The sequence below is a fragment of the Anabrus simplex genome, chromosome 1 (genome assembly GCF_040414725.1).
Source record: "Anabrus simplex isolate iqAnaSimp1 chromosome 1, ASM4041472v1, whole genome shotgun sequence".
NCBI lineage: Eukaryota > Metazoa > Arthropoda > Insecta > Orthoptera > Tettigoniidae > Anabrus > Anabrus simplex.
This window is the reverse complement of record NC_090265.1, coordinates 174,613,500-174,637,253: the sequence shown is the minus strand read 5'-3', so window position 1 is coordinate 174,637,253 and position 23,754 is coordinate 174,613,500. Positions and strand designations below refer to the sequence as shown.

The window sequence follows — 23,754 nt, the reverse complement described above, 5'->3', positions numbered from 1 at the left end:
AGAAAATTTATGACGTCATTTTGTTTTTTGCCATTGCACTTCTTCCATTCAAATTATTGCTACAGGAGTCATGGAAAATAGAAGCATCAAAGAAATTAACTTAAAAAAAAGTATGTAAGTCAAATTGGGACTCCCCTCTACCTGATATAATATGGAAGGAGTTCAACCACCGTTACCGTGAAATTGGCCACTTAGAAGAATTAGAGATTCAAAGACTGGTAACTGGTGGAATAATAGACGGACAGTCTTCATTGCATACTTTTGCTGATGCCAGTCAAGACTCCTATGGAGCAGTAGTGTATCCCAGAACCGAGGATGAGAAGGGTGTATCAGTTCAGTTAGTACGAGCTAAAGCTCGAATAGCACCTCTCGAAAGTGTCACTATTCCTAGACTACAGTTGTTAGGTTGGCTTGTAGAAAGTCGTCTTGCTTCGTTAGTCAGATTATCCCTTTATTTAGGAAATGTGAAAGGTTACTTTTGGAGTGATTCCACGACTGCGCTTGCATGGATTAGAAGAAATGAACCAATGCGTACGTTTGTCAGCAACCGAGTCAAGGAAATATGGCAACTTACTGAACCACAACACTGGAGGCATGTACCTGGCGTTCATAATCCTGCAGACCTACTATGAAAGGGGGTGCTATCCATCAGAATTGGCGAATTCCAACTAGTGTGAGGGAAACCTCTGGATGAAAGTTCCTGTTTATCACGCCGATGAAGGCAAATATGATGAGGATATGATTGTTTCAGAGAAAGAAAAACACAGACGAGCCTGTAACAATGATGGGCATTGACCTAAAAAGATATTCCACCTATTCTCAGAGAGTAAGAATAATGGGATAGGTATTAAGGTTCTACAACAACGCTCGTTGTAGTAGAGAGAGGTGAAATGGCCCACTAACATTTCCAGAAATAAGAGAATCAGAATTAGTTACTACAAAGTGTGTACAACGGGAGATCTGATTCGACCAATTGAAAGACTTTACCCTCTTGAGGTAGACAATGACCAAACAACTTTCAAAAGAAAACTGAACTTAGGGACAACATCAGGACAGAGTTCGTATGCGACAAAAAGTGGGCGTGTAGTGATACCTAACAACAGGTATTGTGACTGAAGTGGGGTAGGTTGGGGGACCCCATGGAAGAGTACACTTTTGAAATTGTTCCCACGATTTCAATGTGGTAGGGTTTTATAACTACTTATTCGCTTGTACTCTTTGAATTTGTTATCTCCATGAACTGTTGATTCAGAGCTCATAGGAGTAAGTAACTATCATGGGGTAATGTGCTAATAATGTGGTTGTTGGTCTTGTCTTCTTCCTTTCTTAATCTGTTTACCCTCCAGGGTTGGTTTTTCCCACGGACTCACCGAGGGATCCCACCTCTAACGCCTCAAGGGCAGTGTCCTGGAGCGTGAGACATTGCTTCGGGAATACAACTGGCGAGAATGACCAGTAACTCACCCAGGCGGCCTCACATTCTATGCTGAGCAGGGGCCTTGGTGGGGGAAGGAAAGATTGGAAGGGATAGAAAAGGAAGAGGGAAGGAAGCGACCGTGGCCTTAAGTTAGGTACCAACCCGGCATTTGCCTCGAGGAGAAGTGGGAAACCACGGAAAACCACTTCCAGGATGGCTGAGGTAGGAATCGAACCCACCTCTACTCTTTTGACCTCCCGAGGCTGAGTGGACCCCGTTCCAGCCCTCATACCACTTTTCAAATTTCATGGCAGAGCCGGGAATCGAACCCGGGCCTCCGGGGGTGGCAGCTGATCACACTAACCACTACACCACAGAGGCGGACTTGGTCTTGTCTGTTTTGTAAAATTGTTGAAGGTGGATTTCAATATAGTTCGCACGAGAGAAAAATAAAAGTATGTTCTAATATAAATATGGTGTCCGACTCGTTGGCTGAATAGTCAGCGTACTGGCCTTCGGTTTCGAGGGTCCTGGGTTCGATTCCCGGCCGGGTCTGGGATTTTAACCTTCTTTGGTTAATTCCAGTGGCTCGGGAGCTCAGCCATTGTGCTGTCCCCAACATCCCTGCAACTCACACACCACACATAACACTATCCTCCACCACAATAACACGCAGTTATCTACACATGGCAGATGCCGCTCACCCTCATCAGAGGGTCTGCCTTACGAGGGCTGCACTCGGCTATAAATAGCCACAAGAAATTATTATTATTATTATTATTATTATTATTATTATTATTATTATTATTATTATTATTATTATTATTATTATTATTATTATTATTATTACCGTTCCTTGAGTTGGTGAGTATACTACAGAAGCGTTCATGGCTGCATTAAGAATATTTTTAACACGGAGAGGTAGATGTAACATTTACAGTGATAATGCCACATGCGTTGTGGGTGCAAAAATGAATTCAAGGAATTGCATCTTCTATTTAAGTCATGGAGTCATCAAAGTGAAGTACTGGCATTTGTCTCTCAAGAAGGAATTGAGTGGCATTTTGTTCCCCCTCAAGCACCAAACTTTGGTGGATTGTGGGAAGCCGGAATAAAATAAGTGAAGTAACCATTTAAGGAGAGTAGTGGGAGACACAGTTCTGACATTTGAATAAATGTACACACACATCACACAGATTGAAGTTTGCCTCAATTCCACACCTATCACTCCTTTACCTAACAGCACTGGTGAATTCTCCTCCTTAACACCTGGCCACTTCTTACCAGGTGAACCTCTTTTTTCCATGCCGGAGCGAGATTTGCTTCCAGGTCCAGTGTCACGTTTGTCAAGATGGCAACTCATTCAGCGATGCAGACAACAGGTGTGGAAAAGATGGTCTAGCGACTCTCTGCCCCAACTTCAGCAACGTAGTAAATGGTCTACAAGACAACCCAGTCACAAGCTGGTACATTGGTAATGGAGAAGGAGGAAACTTTACCACTCTTGTGTGGAAGACTGGGGTAATTGAGGCGGTTCATCCTGGTGCTGACGGGCAAGTCCGTGTTGTATCAGTGCGCACTTCAAAGGGCGTGTACAAACGCCCTATTACAAAACTGTGTGTGTTTCCTCAAGAATAATTTGCTCAATAACATTTTAAAAATTTATTTTAACTTTCAAAATATCCTGAACCATTTTCTTGCTCTTGTATGTTCCTTCGTTGTTATTTATTTGAAGTTTCATTGATTCTGGTTACGTAAATTGTTGGTGACGCAATCTGAGACGGATACATGTTATTTGGATTGTTATTTATTTATTTATTTATTTATTTATTTATTTATTTATTTATTTATTTATTTATTTATTTATTTATTTATTTATTTATTTTGTATCTTGTTATTCTTATGTTTTTATGTGTAAATACACGGCTCTGCACAAAACACCAAAATATAATGAATGATTAGAGATATACCACTGCATTCCTTGAGTTAGATGTTCAAGAATTGAATGAGAATGTATTGATTGCTTATGCTTCAAGTTGAAAGAGTTTTCATTGTAGGTGTTATAAAAAACAAGCTCAAGGTATTAAAACTTTACAAAATATTTTATTAAGACAATATAAATATACATACATGGTCTATTCATTCTATAGGATTATTACGGTACCCGTCACACTTACTTTGATTAGCAAACTTGTTGTGCTAGTTGCTTTACGTCGCACCGACAAAGTTAGGTCTTATGGCGACGATGGGACAGGAAAGGGCTAGGAGTAGGAAGGAAGCGGCCGTGGCCTTAATTAAGGTACAGCCCCAGCATTTGCCTAGTGTGAAAATGGGAAACCACGGAAAACCATCTTCAGGGCTGCCGACAGTGGGGTTCGAACCTACTATCTCCCGAATACTGGATACTGGCCGCACTTAAGCGACTGCAGCTATCGAGCTCGGTGATTAGCAAATTTGGGTTAAAATGGGATATAATAAAAATGCACAATATTAAGTCATCTTTCTGGATTACTGGATAATCATGATGAATATTTCCATCCTGTACCTGCTAAAAAGTGTATAGCAAAATTTATTATGTACTTCTCAGCTGACTACCTTCATGGAAGTGACGTACATCCTCGTCAAATTTAGAGCTTATTTTTTAATATCGTCCTTGCATATAGTAATTTGGAGATAACTTCCCTCTTCTTTTTCTTGGTAATTTGATATCGGTATTCAATTATTGCATCTTTTCAAATTATGGATAATTTTTAAGCATTTGACGCATTCATTCTAGAATATCTTAGTAATTAGTCTTTATTAACTAAAAGCATGGTATGAGCCAATAATGTCTCAAACATTATCATATATCTAAATGTGCTGAATTGGGCCTATGACCTTAGATGTTAGACAACCCCCACCTTTCAACAACAAGCTGGCCGAGCGGTTAGAGGCGCGCGGCTGTGAGCTTGCATCCCGCAGATAGTGGATTCGAATCCCAATGTCGGCAGCCCTGAAGATGGTTTTCCGTTGTTTTCCATTTCCACACCAGGTAAATGCTGGAGCTGTACCTTAATTCAGGCCACGACCATTTCCTTCCAACTACTAGGCCTTTCCTATCCCATCGTCGCCATAAGACCTATATGTGTCGGTGCGACGGAAAGCCATTAGCAAGAAAACAACAAGCATCATCATCATCATCATAATTAAATCTGCTGGATCATCTTCAAAAGCATCTGAAGACACACCTGAAGCTACAAACACGCAGACTATTTGCGTACTGTATAATTCGAAGGTTGGAGAATCTTCAGAAGAGCATTTTGAATTTCTAAGTTAAAATAGAATAATAAGTTCTTAATACATCTTTAAATCAGCGGAGTTTCTCATTGACTGCGTGATTAGTTTTTGGCTATTCAAAATTTATCGAGCTTATAAATCAATTGTACCTTATGACAAGCTATACGCAGTTAATATATTTAAAGGCATGTCCCACTAGAACATTAGTGACACCTGAATCTAATATTAAAAGATCAGAATTTGGGAGACAATAGAATTTGAAAAACATTAAGAGAAATGGCTTTGGTTGCATCAACAGTTCTTGTTTCTTAGGGGTTCAGTCGTATCATCGCATCCTAGCAGGAATGAGCTTCAATGAAGATTCCTTTTAGGAGGGGTTTTCACACTGCCGTGAACGTTTAAGAGATCTTTTGGGGGTTCAACAGAGATAGGCTATGTTATACATGTATTACGATATAATTAATTTTCAAATATACACAATACGCCAACGGCCGTAGCCGTGTTGAAACACCGGACCCCGTGGGATCTCCGAAATTAAGCAACATTAGGCGTGGTCAAGATTTGGATGGGTTGCCACGCGCTGTAGGTGCGGTGTAAGGGAATGGAGGAGCGGAAAAGAACTAGCCACCCTACCGTACGTAAACTCCGACTCAGGCACACCTCTGTGGAGGTTCGGACCTGCCTTCGGGCAGAATACACTCTTACCTTACCTATACACAAAACGCGGTTATTGTGTATAAATCAGCAATGATATTTGTAACTTCGATGAATACTGATGAATTCTTTGGTTTTAGCGGCCAATGCACGTAATTGACAAAATGTGTTGATTTATTCAGTGTATTATCATAGAGGTAGATACAGACTTAGAATAGATATAACTATCAAATTGAATTAAATCAAATACGTGTACATTTCAGTGGTGTGGAAATATGTTTCTGTTTGGCTGATTTTAAACGAATTATTTGAGAAATATAACAGTCAAACCAAATGAAGTATACTTGGAATATCGAAAGGAACGTTTAAAAGCTGATTATTAATCCTTAAATTTAATGAACTTTTGGAATATATAAATATATGTGCTTACAATTTAAAGAAATACAAATCATTTGTGATAAGTTAACAATTATCAAACGTTGACAAAAATCTACGGCTTGGACATCCTATAATAGGACGTTGGCTTTTACACATATTTGACCGAAATGCACTTTTGCATATGCACTTATGAACTTCTGAAACCCTTCACGACCTGAAACGCTTCTTTTTTTTTTTTTTTTTTTTTGCACATGTCTTAAGAGACTGGTTCATTAGGTGCATAATTTCATGAAACGAAGTGTTTCTCGCAATGTGCAAACTGGTTCCATGTGTACACCTATGAATTGTTAACATCGGCATGGGCCTGCCACCGGCATCTGGGGATAATTTATAACCTGTTTTATCAAGAGTCGGTAATTATTCGTAATACGAAGTAAATGCGATTAAATATAACGCAAGTACCTATATCGTAAGGGGACACGGAACGCCCTATGCTTACAATGTTAAATCGTGCTTCACGAAGGTACAATTTTCTAAGAACCTATTACAGCTATCAATTTGAAAATTGCACAGCATGTACCTAGATATCTTGGCTTGGTACTGAAATAACTGGTTTTGAGTGATCTGAAACAATTTCTGATTTTTTAATTATTATTTGGAAGTTACAAATTTTGGCAATATTTTGCCAATTTTGACTCTAATAAAAAGCTAAATATCTGACCCACAACAATAATAATTCTTTCAGCATGTGGACAATAACATTAGAAAGGAACCCTGAAAGTTTGAATCCTCTGTATCTCACACAACCTGAGAAAATGTTCCTTATGTATTAAAAACAATTACTTTCAGGAAATGGCCTTTAAAGTCACAGCATTAGTGCATGCCTGCTCCATAGCACGGATTATCTATATCCTCTTCCATTTCATCTTCTAGCCTTCTCTTACTAGCTCTCCTGACTTGTCTGGCCTTCTGATGCAAGTTTTTAACAGCTATTTCAGCATATCTCAGTCTTTCCAAGTCGAGTCTCAGCATGGCATCACGAGTATGAGAGCCAATGCTCAGCCCCAGTCTTTGCAGAACTTCACATTTTGTAATATTTCCCTGGTTAAATGATGCCACACCATCATATACACCAAAATGAAGTGTCCTTATTGACACAAACACAGTTTTTGGCAAACGGCTCCATATAATGCTATTTACACATTCATTAGGATTTTGTGTGCGACCATGGAGACATTTTTTCAAAAGGTTAATGTCTGACAGATCCCTGAAAATAGGTTTTATTTCCTCCATAATAGCATATGGCAGGCTGTGAGGGTGACTGTAAGTTTCTCCTGTCTCTATTCCTCAACAACAGACCCTATCACAATATTATATTTGTAAAATTTTGAAGGAGAACTTGGTAGGTTCATCACACCACACAGCATATCACCTGCAGTCTTTCCTTTATCAATTGCTCTTAGTCCATAAACTAACCTTAAATTTACACTGTAATATGTGCCACTGTTCTTGCTGTCGATTTCACTGTTACCTATTTTAACACTAGAGGAACTGAAAAATGTAATACTATATGAACAATGTTTACAAAACAGTTCTAGCTCAGCAGCTAAGCCTATGTGTTTCTTGACATTCAGACTCATCCCCTCTCTCAAACAATGTTTACACAACACATGTTTTCCAAGTACATCTGATAATAGTGATATATCAATTATCTCACAGCTTTCATTTCCAGTGTTCAAACTATCATATTTCTCCCTAACTTCACCCAGTTTCTTCCTCCCAGAACTTACAAGTACACTGGGCTCACTACTGGAGTTCTCTGGTTGGGTTGCAAGGTTATGGCAAACATTACTAGTAGAAGGACTGGTTAGTAAACGGTCAGCAACAAAGCTCACTCCAATTCTGGCCTTCTTCGTCCAATGAACACGCTTTTTGAACACTCTAGTATTAATACGAGGCATACTGGATCATCTAAATACAGTAAAAACACCGAAGTAACCATAAACACATGTAATCACATCAACCAAAAATCGAAGCAAACAAATGACAGTAAACAACCAAATACATGGCAATGCTGCCAACACGGAAATTCCACAGCAATATATTCCCCTCATCTACTTAAATTTACCAATTTCTTGGCACATATATAAAAAATACTGCTTCCATCAGTCTAAATATCAAATTACCTGTCTTGCAGGAGCATGGAGCCCATGCATCATATTACAAAACAATTATTTAAAAATACTTCCAGCAGGAGGATTATCATAATTTATACACCAATGGAAAGGGAAATGGTCACAGATACAAAATTCAAAATTTAAAAAATGGTTATATTTCATTTTTTTCCGTTCCGCGTCCCATCGCTTATTAGGAATAATACCCGGCTATTATATACTATAATACATAGACTTAGTTTTATCAGGTTTACCGTAACACATATAAATATACATTTTCACCATGTTTTAACAATAAAAAGTCATAGTCACTTAACACTGAACTTTTTTTATCGATTAACTAATTTCTTACTAAAAACGAGCGAAGTATCGGGTGATAAGAACTCAGCGAGGAGTAAACGTGACTTCAAATGGTTTCGGTGCGGTTGTGAAACCCGGCAGGGGGAAGGTTTCTGGTCTGGACTTGCCAAGCGGTGTGGTCACAGTAAACTTTTGCATGAGTGACGTGAAGACTAGGAACAGGGTATTCCGAGCAAATGCTTCTCCAGCGCATACACGTTTACCAAGACCAAATGGAATGAACCAATCGTCTTTGATGACTTTGCCTGAATCGTCCAAGAAACGCTCTGGCCTAAAGCTGTTCACATCTTCCCAGTGACATTTATCTTGCAACAGACTCCAAACACTGATCAAAACCAGGGTATGCTGTAAAAAAAAAAGGATATCCCTTCAGTACTGAATTTTAATTGAGGTAAATGGATACAAATAAATAAATAAATAAATAAATAAATAAATAAATAAATAAATAAATAAATAAATAAATAAATAAATAAATAAATAAATAAATAAGCACAATTAGCATCAGTCTAAGAACATTTAAACACCTTTTATGTCAGTAATCAGTACATTAATTTCAGTCGGTAGATGCAGAGTGGGTTGTTGTCCCATAAGCTCTGTACTCTGACCGGCCAACCGAGCAGAGGAGAGGTGGTCATGGCTCTACCGTGGCTCTACGCCTCTGCATTCGGGAGACGGGCCTGGGGCACAGTGCTGCATTTCTCGCCTGGCCTCATCCGTCGGCTGTTCTGAGAATTGTTTTTCGTGGTTTTCCATTCTCCTGCACTAAGGCGAATGCCGGGACAGTTCGTAGTATAGGCCACCTTCTCCGCACATCTCCTTCACAGTAACAAATCTCCCAGCCTGAAACACGGCGTAACCGTCTAAGAGGCCCGCCTCCCACTTCAGGGGAAGAATGAAAACGTTTTGTAGTAGTAGTAGCATTAATTTCTTCTTGAAATAGAAGAGTAGAATTAAATATAAATGAAAGATACGGTATCTAACTAAATTTTAATACTTAAACTATATACGATGTATGACATGAATTATTGCAAAAGCGGCCCACACACATCATTTAATCATTTCTGCTTTGATAGTGGCTTAACGTCTTATTAATAAGGATAGAATTTCGGTGACGGTGGTATGGGAGAAGCAGAAAACCAAATCCAAGTTGGTCAGGGTAGTTCCAGCTAAAAATCGTACAATGAATTATTCTGAGCTCATTTCGTCAGATTATACCCCTTCACTTCTACTACTCAGCTAATTTGAACAGAGTACGGGGCTGCTGCTGGAAAGAGAAAAGAGAGTCTCATAAAACTCTGACTCCAGACAGCCTCGAAGTAGATCCATTGCGGCTCAGACTAAGTGGGAAATATTTTGAACAGTGAGCTGTTCTCGTCAACTTAACTCGAAACTCGATAACAGGCTAGGTAAACAAGACCACTTAGTTACTCAGTCACTCAGTGGATGATACAACTTGTTTCTGTTTCTCATGTGTGCGTTACGAGTGTCATGTGCCGTGATGGCGCAAGGAAAAGGTTGTCTAATGAAGATATACCGAGGACCAATGCAGTTGGAGACAGTGGAGTATGCCTCTATTGAGACGGGAAACAAAGAAGAGATGGATGTCCTGAGCTCAGCAATAAATTCTAATTGTGACAACACCCTGGAAGCAAAAGTCTTAATATTAAGAAGCCCAAACTATGTGATGTACAATATTTTTAATGAAATCAATAAAGAAAATGGTGAAAAAACAATTAGAATCCAAAACTCGGAATTGGCAAAGGAGACATTAAGTCAAAATGTATATATCCCAATGAAAGCAACAACCGGAATTTAGTTGTGGAAGTAAATTCAAAATAAATAGTTTACATAAACTCAAAATTGAGTTGGGTAGTAATTATGTCATTCAGAAGATTACATTGCACCCATCAGGTGTGAATTAGATACAACCACAAAACGAGGTAATCTGTGCATCGGAAGAAATCTTCCCACTGTGTGCAGGAAGTAAATGTTGAAATACTACACAGCTTCCTCGGTAGACTTAGAATGCATTAACTGTGCGACGTGCAAGAGTTACGCTAAAGAAGACGAAATATGTGTCAGTCATTCACCGTTAGACAAAATGTATGTGTGTATACATGTGCGTAGAGATCTCAGCCCAAGAGCTGGTAGGATCCTTTACAGTTCAAAAATCAGATATCACTGAATGGACTACTAGTGAAATAAGGCGTGAGGTTGTTTCCCGTGGCTTTGCTCACTGATCCGAAAAATGCTATCATATATCACGCTGCTAAGTCCACTGAAATACATGCAACAATCGATCATATAACAATAAAGAATGATTTCCCAGTGGTGCGACATTACAATTGGACATGCCTGAAACTATCCGCTTTGTGTTTATTACAGTTCCATTAATACAATTTGTCTACTATGGCATGTCCATTAATTTGGTATAGGTCATTTCTACAAACAGAAATGAAATTATTACCGTACTTGAGATATGGTAGAATATCTCAACAAGACCTCATGCACATGGACGTTGCTGCGCTCTGGCGGCAAGTTGCTCGAATAGTTCATGTGACTTGCTCTCGTCAGGGAAGTGAAGCAATGCAATTATCAGGCTGCGTTTGTTGAAATACGAAATCAAGTTCGAGATGGAAGAAAGTTCTACAAAGAGTAGAACAAATTGTTCTGTGGTTGGATGTAACTATTCCTATAGACTAGAAATTGTCCGCCTAGAACGTTCTTCGTATTCCCAAAGAATAATCAACACATTTGGTAACTCGTTTAGACAAAATTGTTCATCTCATAGGTGTCTTAATGAACTTCTGTCCTCCGATCATTAAAACAGATGACTAGGTATGGCCTAAACTTAAACATGATTATATAATTACTAAATTGTACATGATTAGGCTACATCAATTTAGTTCACTGTTTTTAATTTTCTTTACTTCTAACTCGAGTAGAAATTAGATCATGTTTGATATGTCTGAATAGTGGTAAAATCTATGCATGAGTATGGTAACAATGTAACACTTTGTATAACGCTTGAAAATTAGCGGAAGGTAATGTTTGAAATAAAACCTCCCTGTCGTGAGAATAATATTTGAAAGGCATTCTTCATTTCTGGAGACACCCACTTTCATACTTTTCTTTGGAGAATATACAAAATAGTCACAGCAGTTGTGGTTCAAAATATATAATGGTGCCTGTACCTGGGTGTAATATACGTGAGTTACCTTTAAGTTGATATCAGTATCAATGTCAATATACAAATATGGAACATTACACATGTTCTCATCAATCACGGACTTTACTCAGCACTATCCCATCTGGGCTACTAGGGTTGCTCTTCTTTTATTAACAAACCCAGCTGTGACACGCAACATTGGGACGATAAACAGAACTCCTGAAGTGCCCTCTGCCCATTATCTCTACCGTATTGCACTGCAACACTGTTTATGTCCTTAGAAACAAGGAGCTGAGTTGCCAGTTTATTAAAAAACCTCCACTCTGCAGAGTCATGATCTTGTGAACACTTTGGGTGGCAGATATGTGTAATTTTCTTTGATCGAGCCACGCAGGATTTTTAGACTGAGCCCTAGTCTCAATCGCAATAGCATACATCTACGATTTTGTGACTTTTACGTTGTCATAATAAAAATTCAGGACGTCAATTGGCAACGTGTACTCATAATAATTGTTTGCCGCTATTGATATCTTGCCACATGGCAAGTAATTTATTCCATAGCATCTAAACAGTTTATTGACGTTTTGAAGGTCTAATTCCTGAAGACACTGAAGTAAAAGTCTTGTTTCGCTCTGTTCTACAGCATCATCAACAATGGATTTGGAGATAATTAAGGATTCACTTTCACACGCGGCCTTCAAAATTCTTGTAAAAGCACAGCCTATAATTTTAATTTTCTCATATAGTTCAGTTTCGCTGAATGATTCAAATCCCTCACTTTCCAATACGCTACAAACTGGCCGCTTACTTAATATGTCCTGGAACATTTCTTCTAAATGTTCACCTTTAGAATATTCCACGGCAACATTCTTAGGTTTTCCCCATTTTTGCAGAAAGGAAATCTTCGAAGAATCTCTTTCAGTATTAACATAAATGCAAAGCGCAGAAATGTGCTTACAGCATTTGGAAAGGCCTGCTTTTTATTCACACTCGGCTGACTGAACATTCCTGTTGCAGTCGATCTGTTAAATATTAAAACAAGACTAGCATTAATTAATGAAAAAATAATTTATAACGGCGATAGACACGGAAAATATGTACTGTATCATAAAGTTATGTTAGAAATTAATAGTCTATCTATACATGTGATTTATGGTGCAAAAAGAATAAGGCGGTTGATTAATGCTTGTTTCTCTCAAACAGAAGCTGGATATTTCTTCTCCCAATTGTTCTTTCACCTGGAATATGTGATTACTGAAATATGACTTATCCCAACGAATATTCTGAAAGCCCACACAAATCTCTAAGGACGACGACATTTCAGCTTTAAATAGCTTCCTTCACTGTCACACTTGATTATCCCGCACAAGCCACTACACACACTCGTCACATGAATGTTCTGTGCGAGTTGCCGCTAGGAGTGCCAGCAGGTAAAATATCGCCATGCGCACGAGGTCTTTCAGCTGCATTTCTAGTTTTGAATTTATGTATCTCTTTGTTAATATCTTTGCCATCATAGGTAAATTTTAGTATTCGCTAGTGTTATTCACCTCCTCTACACGGACAATCTATATATATAAAATAAGAGTTTTGTCTGCACATTGCTCAGAATTTGAAAAAAAAAAAAAAATCTGTATCGGTCATGTCCATAGTAACAAGGAAATGCACTTTTTACTTTTCCGTAGTTTCTGTCTGTCTGTCTGTCTGTCTGTCTGTCTGTCTGTCTGTCTGTCTGTCTGTCTGTCTGTCTGTCTGTCTGTCTGTCTGTCTGTACACGCATCACTAGAAAACGGCTGAAGAGAATTTAATAAAAATTGATATGTAAAGTCGGGGGATGAGCCGCTACAATCTAGGCTATAAATCATTTTACTCACGCTGAGTGAAATGGTAGTTTAGGGGAAGGCCTAAAATTTAATTCTCAAATATTTATTTTATTAGTGGTCCTATCGATAAATACTACATAACGAAAGTTATATATAAGTAAATTTCCGATCATTTATGTCATACATTGTTACCGTACCGGCTTCGATAATACAGATATTCATCAATTTGTATTTTTGCTGCCAAGTCCATATCAACGCCGAGCCACGAGAAAATGGGTTAACAGAATTTAATGAAAATCGGTATACGGAGTCGGGGAATAAGAAACTACAGTCTAAGTTGTAAACAATTTTATTCACCCTGGATGAAATTGTAGTTTAGGGGAAGGCACTTAAAATTTATTTTTTAAATACCCATGTTATTGGTCCTAGCGAAAAGTACTACATAACATAAGTTATAGAGAATACAATTTCCGATCATTTATGTTTTATTCAGTTTTACCGTACCGACTATGATAAGAGTGGTATTTCAGAGTCGGAGGAAAACTAAATGTGGAGGCCTACAATATTGAAAGCGCATAACAATGATCAACAATAACATTACATTGACCATTGTTTGTTGTGATGTTCTTTGTCTCTTATGCTGCTGTTTAACTCAAATAGATGGGATTGAAATGAAATGTCGTATGGCTTTTAGTGCCGGGATATCCCAGGACGGGTTCGGCTCGCCAGGTGCAGGTCTTTCTATTTGACTCCCGTAGGCGACCTGCGTGTCGTGATGAGGATGAAATGATGATGAAGACAACACATACACCCAGCCCCCGTGCCATTGGAATTAACCAATTAAGGTTAAAATCCCCGACCCGGCCGGGAATCGAACCCGGGACCCTCGGAACCGAAGGCCAGTACGCTGACCGTTCAGCCAACGAGTCGGACTATAGATGGGATTAATGCTGCGTAACGAGTATAACAGTATAACAGCCTGACTGAATATTGGCGGAAAATAGCTAGGGAGTTAGAAAACTTTCTTCTCTAGCATACCATTCCTCTGGTTCATATTTTGATACTGCCGGTACGTTACAGACTGGTTCATCAGAGTATTCCAGCTATTCGATCCCTGCTCTGACGCACTGTTTTGAATGAGCAGTGTGCACACTTAAGGCAAACGCTCACTTAGTAGTATTAGTATGACCTGGTCTAGGATTACAATTTAGAACTAATCCAAATTATAGCACCACAATTCACGAAATAACTCAAAATTCAACCCTGAAAAGAGCCGTTTCTTAAGGAAAGCTTCTTTCTCTTCACTTTTATTAAATTCTACATGCATTTTATTCCAAATTAGCAGTGAGGTGGGTTTCTCCTCTGGATTGGAGGAAAAATTTGTCTCCAAGTCAGATAGATTTTTCCGCCGCCTACATAGTGTACTGAGATTTTCCGACTCAACGTGTACTCCTATTAAACAGATTAGTAAGAGGGCATAGTTTTTGCCCTGGGAGTCTCCACTATTCGACACCCCCACCCGGCCGAAGGTAAGACGAAGTGTGTTCACGGATCACGGCTCTCTGCGGCTTGGTCATTCCAGCTCTGGAATTTTGGGCTGTTAGATCGGCAGAGAAAATGTGTGGTTTTTCATTTGATCGAGTATTTCATATAAAAGCATTGCTTTTAATCGCGCCATTCATACTTACGTCATTGTAATGACCTATGTTCATTTCAATTGGGGAAACTACTAAGACAGTCTTTCTGAGGATGTAAAAAGGCAGGTGGAGGGTGAGTGTCTGTCATTAAAATGAAAACTCCCCAACCTGATCGTGACTGTGACAAATTAGCAGTGAGGTGGAGTTTCTCCTCTGGCTTGGAGGAAAAATTTGTCTCCAAGTCAGATAGATTTTTCCGCCGCCTGCGTAGTGAACTGAGATTTTCCGAATCAACGTGTACTCCTATTAAACAGATTAGTAAGAGGGCATAGTTTTTGCCCTGGGAGTCTCTGGGAGGCAAGGTGGCCTACCCTTACATTGAAAATTTCCTAACCCAGTCTTCATATGAGAAAAAACGTTTGGTGACTTCCCTGTCGTGTTTCTAGGGTAACGTTAAGTGCTACGCAATTTAATACAATCTTGCTCACAACGTGTACACTACCTAACCTAGAACACTGTATACAATGTAGAATTCCGTAGCGAAGCACGGGTACATCAGCTAGTAAATAAATAAATAAACTTTGCACATAATACATGATTGTCCGGTCAACGACGGGTTTTGCAGTTAATAATAATAATAATAATAATAATAATAATAATAATAATAATAATAGTAAAAATGGTTGTCTCAGTTTTCTTCATTGCTAATATGCTACGGTATAGTTATTCTACATTATTCATTATCTTTGGTAAGCATGAGAAGGAAAAGGGGAATGCTATGTTAAAAAGCTATTTTATATTAAAATGGATCTTAAGATATTTGTTTTTGAGGGGGATGGTAAATCGATTCTGTGTCTACAAATACAAAGGCCAGTTACATTACCTTGGGAATAAAGTAGCCTCTCAGCTCAGTATCTCGAGTAACTCGATGTGGGGCAGTAAGCGGTGCAATTGAATTGGACCGTTGGATCTCCATGATTACAGCTTCAGTGTAGGGCAGACTGAGAACAAATAGTAACGTTTGACATTTTTACATTTAATATTTGCAAAAAATCATCTGTTACAACAGTAAATGTACAGTAAGTCCAACTGCAGTAATTTTACCATAGAGTAAGGTACAAAAACAAAACTTAATTTATGAATTCACTTATCGCCCTACTCATTTTCCTGGGACCATCTCTCGGATTTCTGCTTCAAACCATGAAAATATCCGCATTTCGTTACCAAAAATATCCCGTATCATTTTCAGTAGAAACTTAAAAACCTAGGTAATTATACTATTTGTTGAATAGATTTCATAATCGCTTAATACGGTTTCCATACCTTAAATGACTTCAGTCATCCAGAATTCTTTGGGTTACTGAAGACATAGTTAGTAAAGCTGTGGTTTTATCATTTATATTTTGACGGTCATTGTAACTATTCATGATGTAATATTTTCGGGATTATGCCATGTAATTAAAATATATAAACTCACTCAATGCCCGTTTCAATAAAGGTACCTTGATAAACTGGCGTCCCTATTACATCTTAGGACACAATTTTAAGTTCTTTGTTGCTTTCTATTAGCAACCATAAATGCGTCGTGTTTCTGTTTTCTGTTTTCTCCTGAGTTTAGTGATTTTATATATTTTAGTTACATGTCATAATCCCAAAAATATTACATCATGGAAAGCTCTGGTTATTCCTCAATTCAGTTGCTGTAATTTAATAAGCTCACGATACATGTTCTATATACACCTGCAACCTGCAACCTGCAACCTGCAACTTTTCATCATGGCATCGTCGCCATAAGACCTATCTGTGTCGGTGCGACGTAAAGCCCCTAGCAAAAAAAAAATCATGGTACTCCCTACTTCTCCCTACTTCTTTTTTTTTTTCTGAGCAACGTCAATGCCGCTCACTCAGCTTACTTCTACGGATTACTTGCAAACACTTCTATATGAAGAAGTAATCAGGTTTGAAATTTACAATAAAACGTTCTATCATGTAGCAAACACGAATTAAATTCTAATCTTGCGTCCTAACTCCACTTATCCTCTCATCTTAACAGAAATACAGGAGATAAAAACAAAATAATTCTCTCCGTTCCACAGAACAGAATTTATTCCAATGCTTTTGTAGTAATGTACCCCCAGTTCGGCGTTGGAATAAAATTGGGGGTACTGTCAGAGGAGCCCCTTGTATAAGGGCCTTCATAGTGGTGGAGAGAAATCCACTTTGTTAACATGATAATAATAATAATCATAATAATAATAATAATAATAATAATAATAATAATAATAATAGTAATAGTAAATATTTGTTCTGTCAGTTTTGCTTCATTGCTAGAATGCTATGCTATAGCTACTCTATATTATTCATTTACTTATCTTTGTTGTTAAACAGGAGGAGAGATTTTGTGTCTACCATTACCATTACCATTTGTTATCATTTTCGACACTTTATATTTCGGAGAGAACAAAGGACAATTGTCTCCTCCTTTTCCAGTGATATATTAATTAGAATTTGTTTCGCATTCTTCCGGTATCTTTCAGGTTAAACTGTGGTTAATATATACGTATATTTGTACGTATAAAATCACTTATTTATATTTTGTAAAATTCATAATTGTTAGGGATCATCTGTCGTATAGTTATGAAAGGGCCCTTCTTACCATTACTACGAAAATATATGAGTAGACAGTAAGTGGCAAAAATATTAATTTTTGTAAACATTCCTGAACTATTGAGAGACATAGGCTCCTCTCGAGTAAAAATAAAGATCGCAGTCTCTCCACAACTATTGTCTCCAAGTTCTGAACTAACCTGGTCAGTGAAAACAGTATGTTTGGGTAGTTTGGAGGATTTTAGTCTGATGCATACTGTTAAAGTTGATATGTGCGTCGGATATAAAATAGAATACTGTACATGCCGACTAATTTAAGAAATGTACATTATTTTCTAAAAGCGTTTTCCATACCGACAGAAAAAGTATCTTTATAACCAATAAATGCAAATTCAGTATAATTAGCAAGTGTTCCTATTAAAACGAAATCAAGTTTAAAATTTGCAATGAAAATCTGTATCATGAAGCAAAGTAGGATTACATTTTAACCTTGTGCCGTACAAAGAATTTAATTGCACTTCGTCACCCCTTTCAAAACACTTGATAAGCTGACACAGATTTATCTATGGTTATTTGAACTTCCTCATTTCTATAAAGCTTTCTCGTACTGATAAATAGGGCTCGGATGTTTAGGAAAAGTCATATTTTTTCTCTGCCTCCATTTTCTTGCCTGATTGGGTTTTGGTGCAAATCAGGTGATTATTGTCACATTGAATTATTTTTATTAGTCATATAAATGCATACTTTGACTTTTTTTTGTCATGAGGTCATATTTTGAGCTATTTTCGTAGAAACGTAATATTTCGGTCATATTTCGGCGGTTTGGCGACAACTGTAGTTGTGCAAAATCATCTTCAACTTATCGAATGGGAACTAGTGTTCACGCAACTGCTTCCCGGTATCACATCTGCAGTTAATGCCAGTGGAATACTCTGCCCCTTCTATCAACATTGTGTAGGAATTGTTTTTCAACAGTTTGTCAGAATGTCTGGCATATATTAAGTCGAACTTTGCTTCTTGCTTGTTGCTTTAAGGCGCTTGACATCGAAGGTCATTTGATCAAGTCTAACTTTGGAATTATATCAAGTGCAATTACTCATTTAGAAGTTGCTAGCTTAGAAATACATGCAAGTATTGAAATTGTGAGAAGTGTTGAACCACTCAGTACAGCAATTACATGGACTTTTAAAATGTTTCTTGATCTGGTAATCTTAGTGAACTTGGTACTTTATAGGTATGTATTCACAGATGTTTGATAAGTGAATCAAAGACAATAGACTATGAATAACTGCTAAACATGTATATTCAGAAAATTAGTATGAAATTAAGAATAAAGAATTTAGTTAACAAATATGTATCAAGGGAATTGGCGTTTCGATTTATAACTTATTTTAAAATTGCCATATTTAGATTAATCATTTTTTGGTCATATTTTGTAATCTTTACGTCATATTTCGTCACTTTCGAGGTCATATTTCGTCACCTTTGAGGTCATATTTGCTTGCTTATTTGGGATATTCTTAGGTCTTAAACATCCGAGCCCTACTGATAAACATTAATATTCTCAACTAATAGATACAAACCTGTTTAAGTTATCAACAAACGTTTTAATTTAAATGTCATGTTTAAAACACGCATTAAAATCTCTGTTGAGAAACAAAAGTGGATTAAATTATAATATTGGGTCCTGCATAGCGTTAAATTACAATCTCTTGTCTTTCAAATTTCCATAATGCTAATGTGCGAACATTAAAGATATAGATTTTCCTTTCATTAAGAGATTATTGCATGATTCTTTGAATATTTGTGAATTGCTGCCACAGATTCCGTGCAACATTCACTTTTTCCAGAAAGATAAGCGCCGTTTAGCTCATTCGCCTTTCCCTAACATTTGTTTAGAAGTTTCCGTCCTTCGAATCAAAAAAAGGCCTGTATATAATTCTGTACTTGGATGCCGTTAGCGAAGGTACCATCCAGTACGCAAAGCACGGCTTAGTCTGTTGGTGATAAGATATGGAAGATCTGTGCTGTATTACCCAGGGACGAGCATTGTTCTGTGACATTAATACCCCTTTACGATTTACCAGTGCTGAAACCTTATATCGGAGAGTGTCCTGAACTTTCTCAAGCTGTGCACAATAGATTGCCACGATTCAGCTCAAAATGGTGAATTCCCTTTACTGTCCACTAAATACAGCAATATCTTCCTCGTGAACAATGGTGGTCTTAAAGTGAGATATCCATGTTCTTCCTGGAAGTTCAAAACCCTCTACAAAATGATTTGGATAAACCGGCACTTAAATGGCAGCGCCGCTTGAGATTGCAGCACATTACACATTTCGTACCCTAGGTTATTATTATCTCCAAAAAGGATTCCTTATACCGGGCGAGTTGGCCGTGCGCGTAGAGGCGCGCGGCTGTGAGCTTGCATCCGGGAGATAGTAGGTTCGAACCCCACTATCGGCAGCCCTGAAGATGGTTTTCCGTGGTTTCCCATTTTCACACCAGGCAAATGCTGGGGCTGTACCTTAATTAAGGCCACGGCCGCTTCCTTCCAACTCCTAGGCCTTTCCTATCCCATCGTCGCCATAAGACCTATCTGTGTCGGTGCGACGTAAAGCAACTAGCAATAATAAAGGATTCCTTATTGTGCGACTGGTGAATAAAGCAGACTGCTATTCCTTATTTCTGTGTCAGAGACATTTCCGTCTCTAGACGGTTTCATCACTCATGTTGATCATCATCTCTCTCATACGATTGACTGTTGTCCTCCTCAATCGTTTGCCCTCAATCTCTCCTTGTCCATGGTCACTTGTCTACGAATGACATGTTGCCTCTTAAAAATTTTGCAAACCAATGGTTGATGATCCGGCCATACACTGGTTTCTATCCAGACACTTGGTATGTGTGGTAGGAAGCATTCGCTGCCGATGTGCCCTGTTTGAGCCCATTAAACAAACATGCTCTGACATATATTCATCGTATGGTAAACATGGCATGGAACAAACTGGAATTACAAACACAAAATGTGCGCAAATTTACAGAAAGTAGAAAGGACATAATATTTACAGGAATAAAACAGATCTATATTCACGCGTCAAAATCATCCAGCTACTGTATCAACAGCGAGGTTTCGGCAAAACTCTCCAAACGATAGAGATATGCCTGAAAAGGACATTAATTTAATAAGTGCCAAATATTCTGGAATTGTGCTCCACAATCACCCATCCCGGAAAATCTTTGAAGCGCTACTAATTTAATGCGAAGGGGGTATTCTGCACTCTTAGTGTGGAACATGTTTAAAGATATCCGTGTTCTTCCTTGAAGTTCGAAACCCTCTGCAGAATAATTTGGATTAACGAGGAAGAGCACTCTATAACTACATACTTCGAGTGATGTCTCTAATCTAACACCAAACTGGCTGGTTTCATTCGTAGATGGCGGGATTTCAGAGCTCCGTGACGTCTCAATGGATTTGAGGTCATGCTCTGATTGCCTGCACTGATAGTTCCAAACTACCTCAGTACTCAGTGCCGATGCATGTATTGTCAGCTTCATAATCCACCATACCTACTGTGCACTGTGCTTCATTTCAGCGGCGTCATCTTGACTTTGTCATGGAATTACAACTGCTTTCCATAAGATATTTTCTAAATGGTAAAAACTATTGTAATTACTTGATAGCAACAAGTCAAAATACAAAATTTCGTATGTTACCTTCCAAGAATAAAATTTACCTGGATCTGTCTTGCAACGTTGGCGTTTGATTACGTCTAAGATGTCTGTCGATTTCTTTTTGCACCTTTTCCTGTACTTCAGGATAAAGTACCATATATAGCATTGCAAAACTAAGTGTGTTTCCAATAGATTCACCGCCAGCAGAAAACAGGTCTAAGCAGGTCGCAATCAGCATATCATCTGGAACATAAAACACTAGATGGTTACATTTCATATTATTAAGCTTACTTAGTGTTTTGCACCAAATTACGGTATATGTGAATTTACATAATATATTTTACAAGGATTTAGTTCACAGAACATCTCTGGTGATCTCATTGTATTTACCCTTAGAATAATAATCAACACCACATTATCACCATAAATTACATAGTATAGTCCACATACACTTCTTGGACGCAAATACTGGAAGAACTAGCTACAACTTTTGTTTACCTCATCCCGTTCCATATACTTTTGTAATGTATTTTTGTCCAATACTCATTTTGAGAATAATCTTGTCTACTTCTAATATATTAGTAACTTGACAAGCAGCTTTTTGGGCAATACATAGCAAATGTTATAAGTTAAAATCATTCCAAAAGGGTAGAATTGCACACATGCATTGAAAGAGGGTACATAAAAGTGTGTTAGTTAGGCAATACATTTATCCGTGCTCCTATTTCGGTCGTTATTTTGCTCGTGAAATTGCCAGGTTTCATCAGATCGCTTCTACCGGTAGAATTTATCTGGTAAGAGCATAGAAAATCTGAAACAGTTATTTTCATTTCAAGATTGTTACAAGGTACAAATCCTCTCTTACTGAAGTCGTTCAATTTCTTACTAGTTGAAGGAGTTTTTTTAATTTTTAGATTTAGCACAGTTGAATTATTATAGCCTTCATGAAATATATTAAATACAAATGTATAAATAATAAACTCTTCAAAACAAACGATTCACAGAACTCTTTGCGACAATAAAGTTTTTAGACAAATTCTATTACAGTCAGAAACACAGGAAGAGAAGAGGTATGGCATTATCTTCAGCCCATCACGTAGGTATGCCACGGCGAGATTCTTATGCGCAGATATTGGTATCACTATAGATAGTGATATGAAGTACATTATTAAGATCATATCAATGCCTGAATACATGCCAGCCAATAGCGTTGAAGTGTGTACATTACCAGTAGTAATGACATTATATTTCTTGTATGTCTATCAATATCTATAGAAAATAAAAGTGCGGTGCATGCTGAAAAATTTAATCTTTCTAATGTTCAGTCTTTCAAGCCGAATTGTGCGCTATACAACAGGCAGTTATGTGGATTTAAAAACACAGTTGTGCTGCGCAAATATTGAGTGACTCTCAGGCAGCTTTGAGAGCAATCCAAGAAAAATATAACTTTAATCCGGTAGCTGTTAATATAAGATCACACATATTAGGCTACAGTAACCATATCTGCATGAAAAGGGTCCGAGGTCATGACGAAGCAGAAGGAAATGAGAGAGCTGATGAACTTGCCAAAGCAGCTACTACTTCTTCTGACGTCTTGTTGATATATGAAAAGTCCCCTATGTCTCATGTACAAAAGGAACTGAGGGAGTATACACAAGATATGTGGAACAACAAATGGATCACCAGCACTAATGGCCGGCTAACAAGGGAGTTGTTCTTTTCAAATATTCAAGACAGACTACAAAGTAGGTTTTTGCAACATGAACATATTATAACTAAGTTTTTGACAGGACATGGAAAGTTTGGATCATACTTCGAGAGGTTTGGAATCAGTATTCAGAAGCCCTTCAGCTGTACCTGTGAAATGCACCAAACTGTTCTCACCTTTTATTTGAGTGTCCGATTTTTAACAGGAGTAGATATGAATTATTAATGTATTTAAACATGTGCAATATAGAATACCAAGCACCTCTCACTATGGTATTTCAGAGAAGATGCTGTTATAAAGTATTTGTTAAATATTTTAATTCAATTGTCATGTATTAACTTAGTCTCACTATATATAGCCCTAATATACTACTTGTAAAATAGGGTTTGTAGTGGGAAATGCAATAATAATAATAATAATAATAATAATAATAATAATAATAATAATAATAATAATATAGAAAATATGTACCTAAAACAGATGTTATGGCTGTTAAGGGTCATATGTATTTTATTTGTTAATATATTTCACTTTCGACGTACAGTGGCAGCTAAAAATTGAAAACTCCTGTCCACCCCTTATCATCCATTCCCCGACTCTCCGTCGACCATCGATCATCCTAAATACTGTGACAATTCCCCAAGCTTGTTGATACTTTTCATTCTAAATAATCGTTCGTAACGGCAAAAAAAGTTTTTTTTCTAGTACTGAAATTTAACGTCCCACTAAAACATCGAAGGTTTTTGACGGCGCAAGGGTGGGGAAGTGATAGATGACTGGGAAGATAGCAACCTTGACCTTAATTAGGGTACAGCCAATAAAGTGTATGCAGTACCAGTATTAATGGTATTTTTTGTATTTCATGTGTGTGTATCA

General features: G+C 37.7%; 1 protein-coding gene across 1 annotated transcript in view; it reads right to left on the bottom strand.

Annotated features, from left to right (window-relative positions):
• Positions 1–5,948: 5,948 nt before the first annotated feature.
• LOC136863563 (methyl farnesoate epoxidase) overlaps positions 5,949–23,754 on the bottom strand; it is a 78,394-nt gene continuing 60,588 nt past the window's right edge. The window contains exons 7-9 of the mRNA XM_067139946.2: positions 21,233–21,413; positions 15,772–15,889; positions 5,949–8,604 (exon numbers count right to left, since the gene is read on the bottom strand). Coding sequence (XP_066996047.2) covers positions 8,284–8,604; positions 15,772–15,889; positions 21,233–21,413 — 620 coding nt within the window. The 3' untranslated portion in view covers positions 5,949–8,283. The remainder of the gene's footprint in view (positions 8,605–15,771; positions 15,890–21,232; positions 21,414–23,754) is intronic.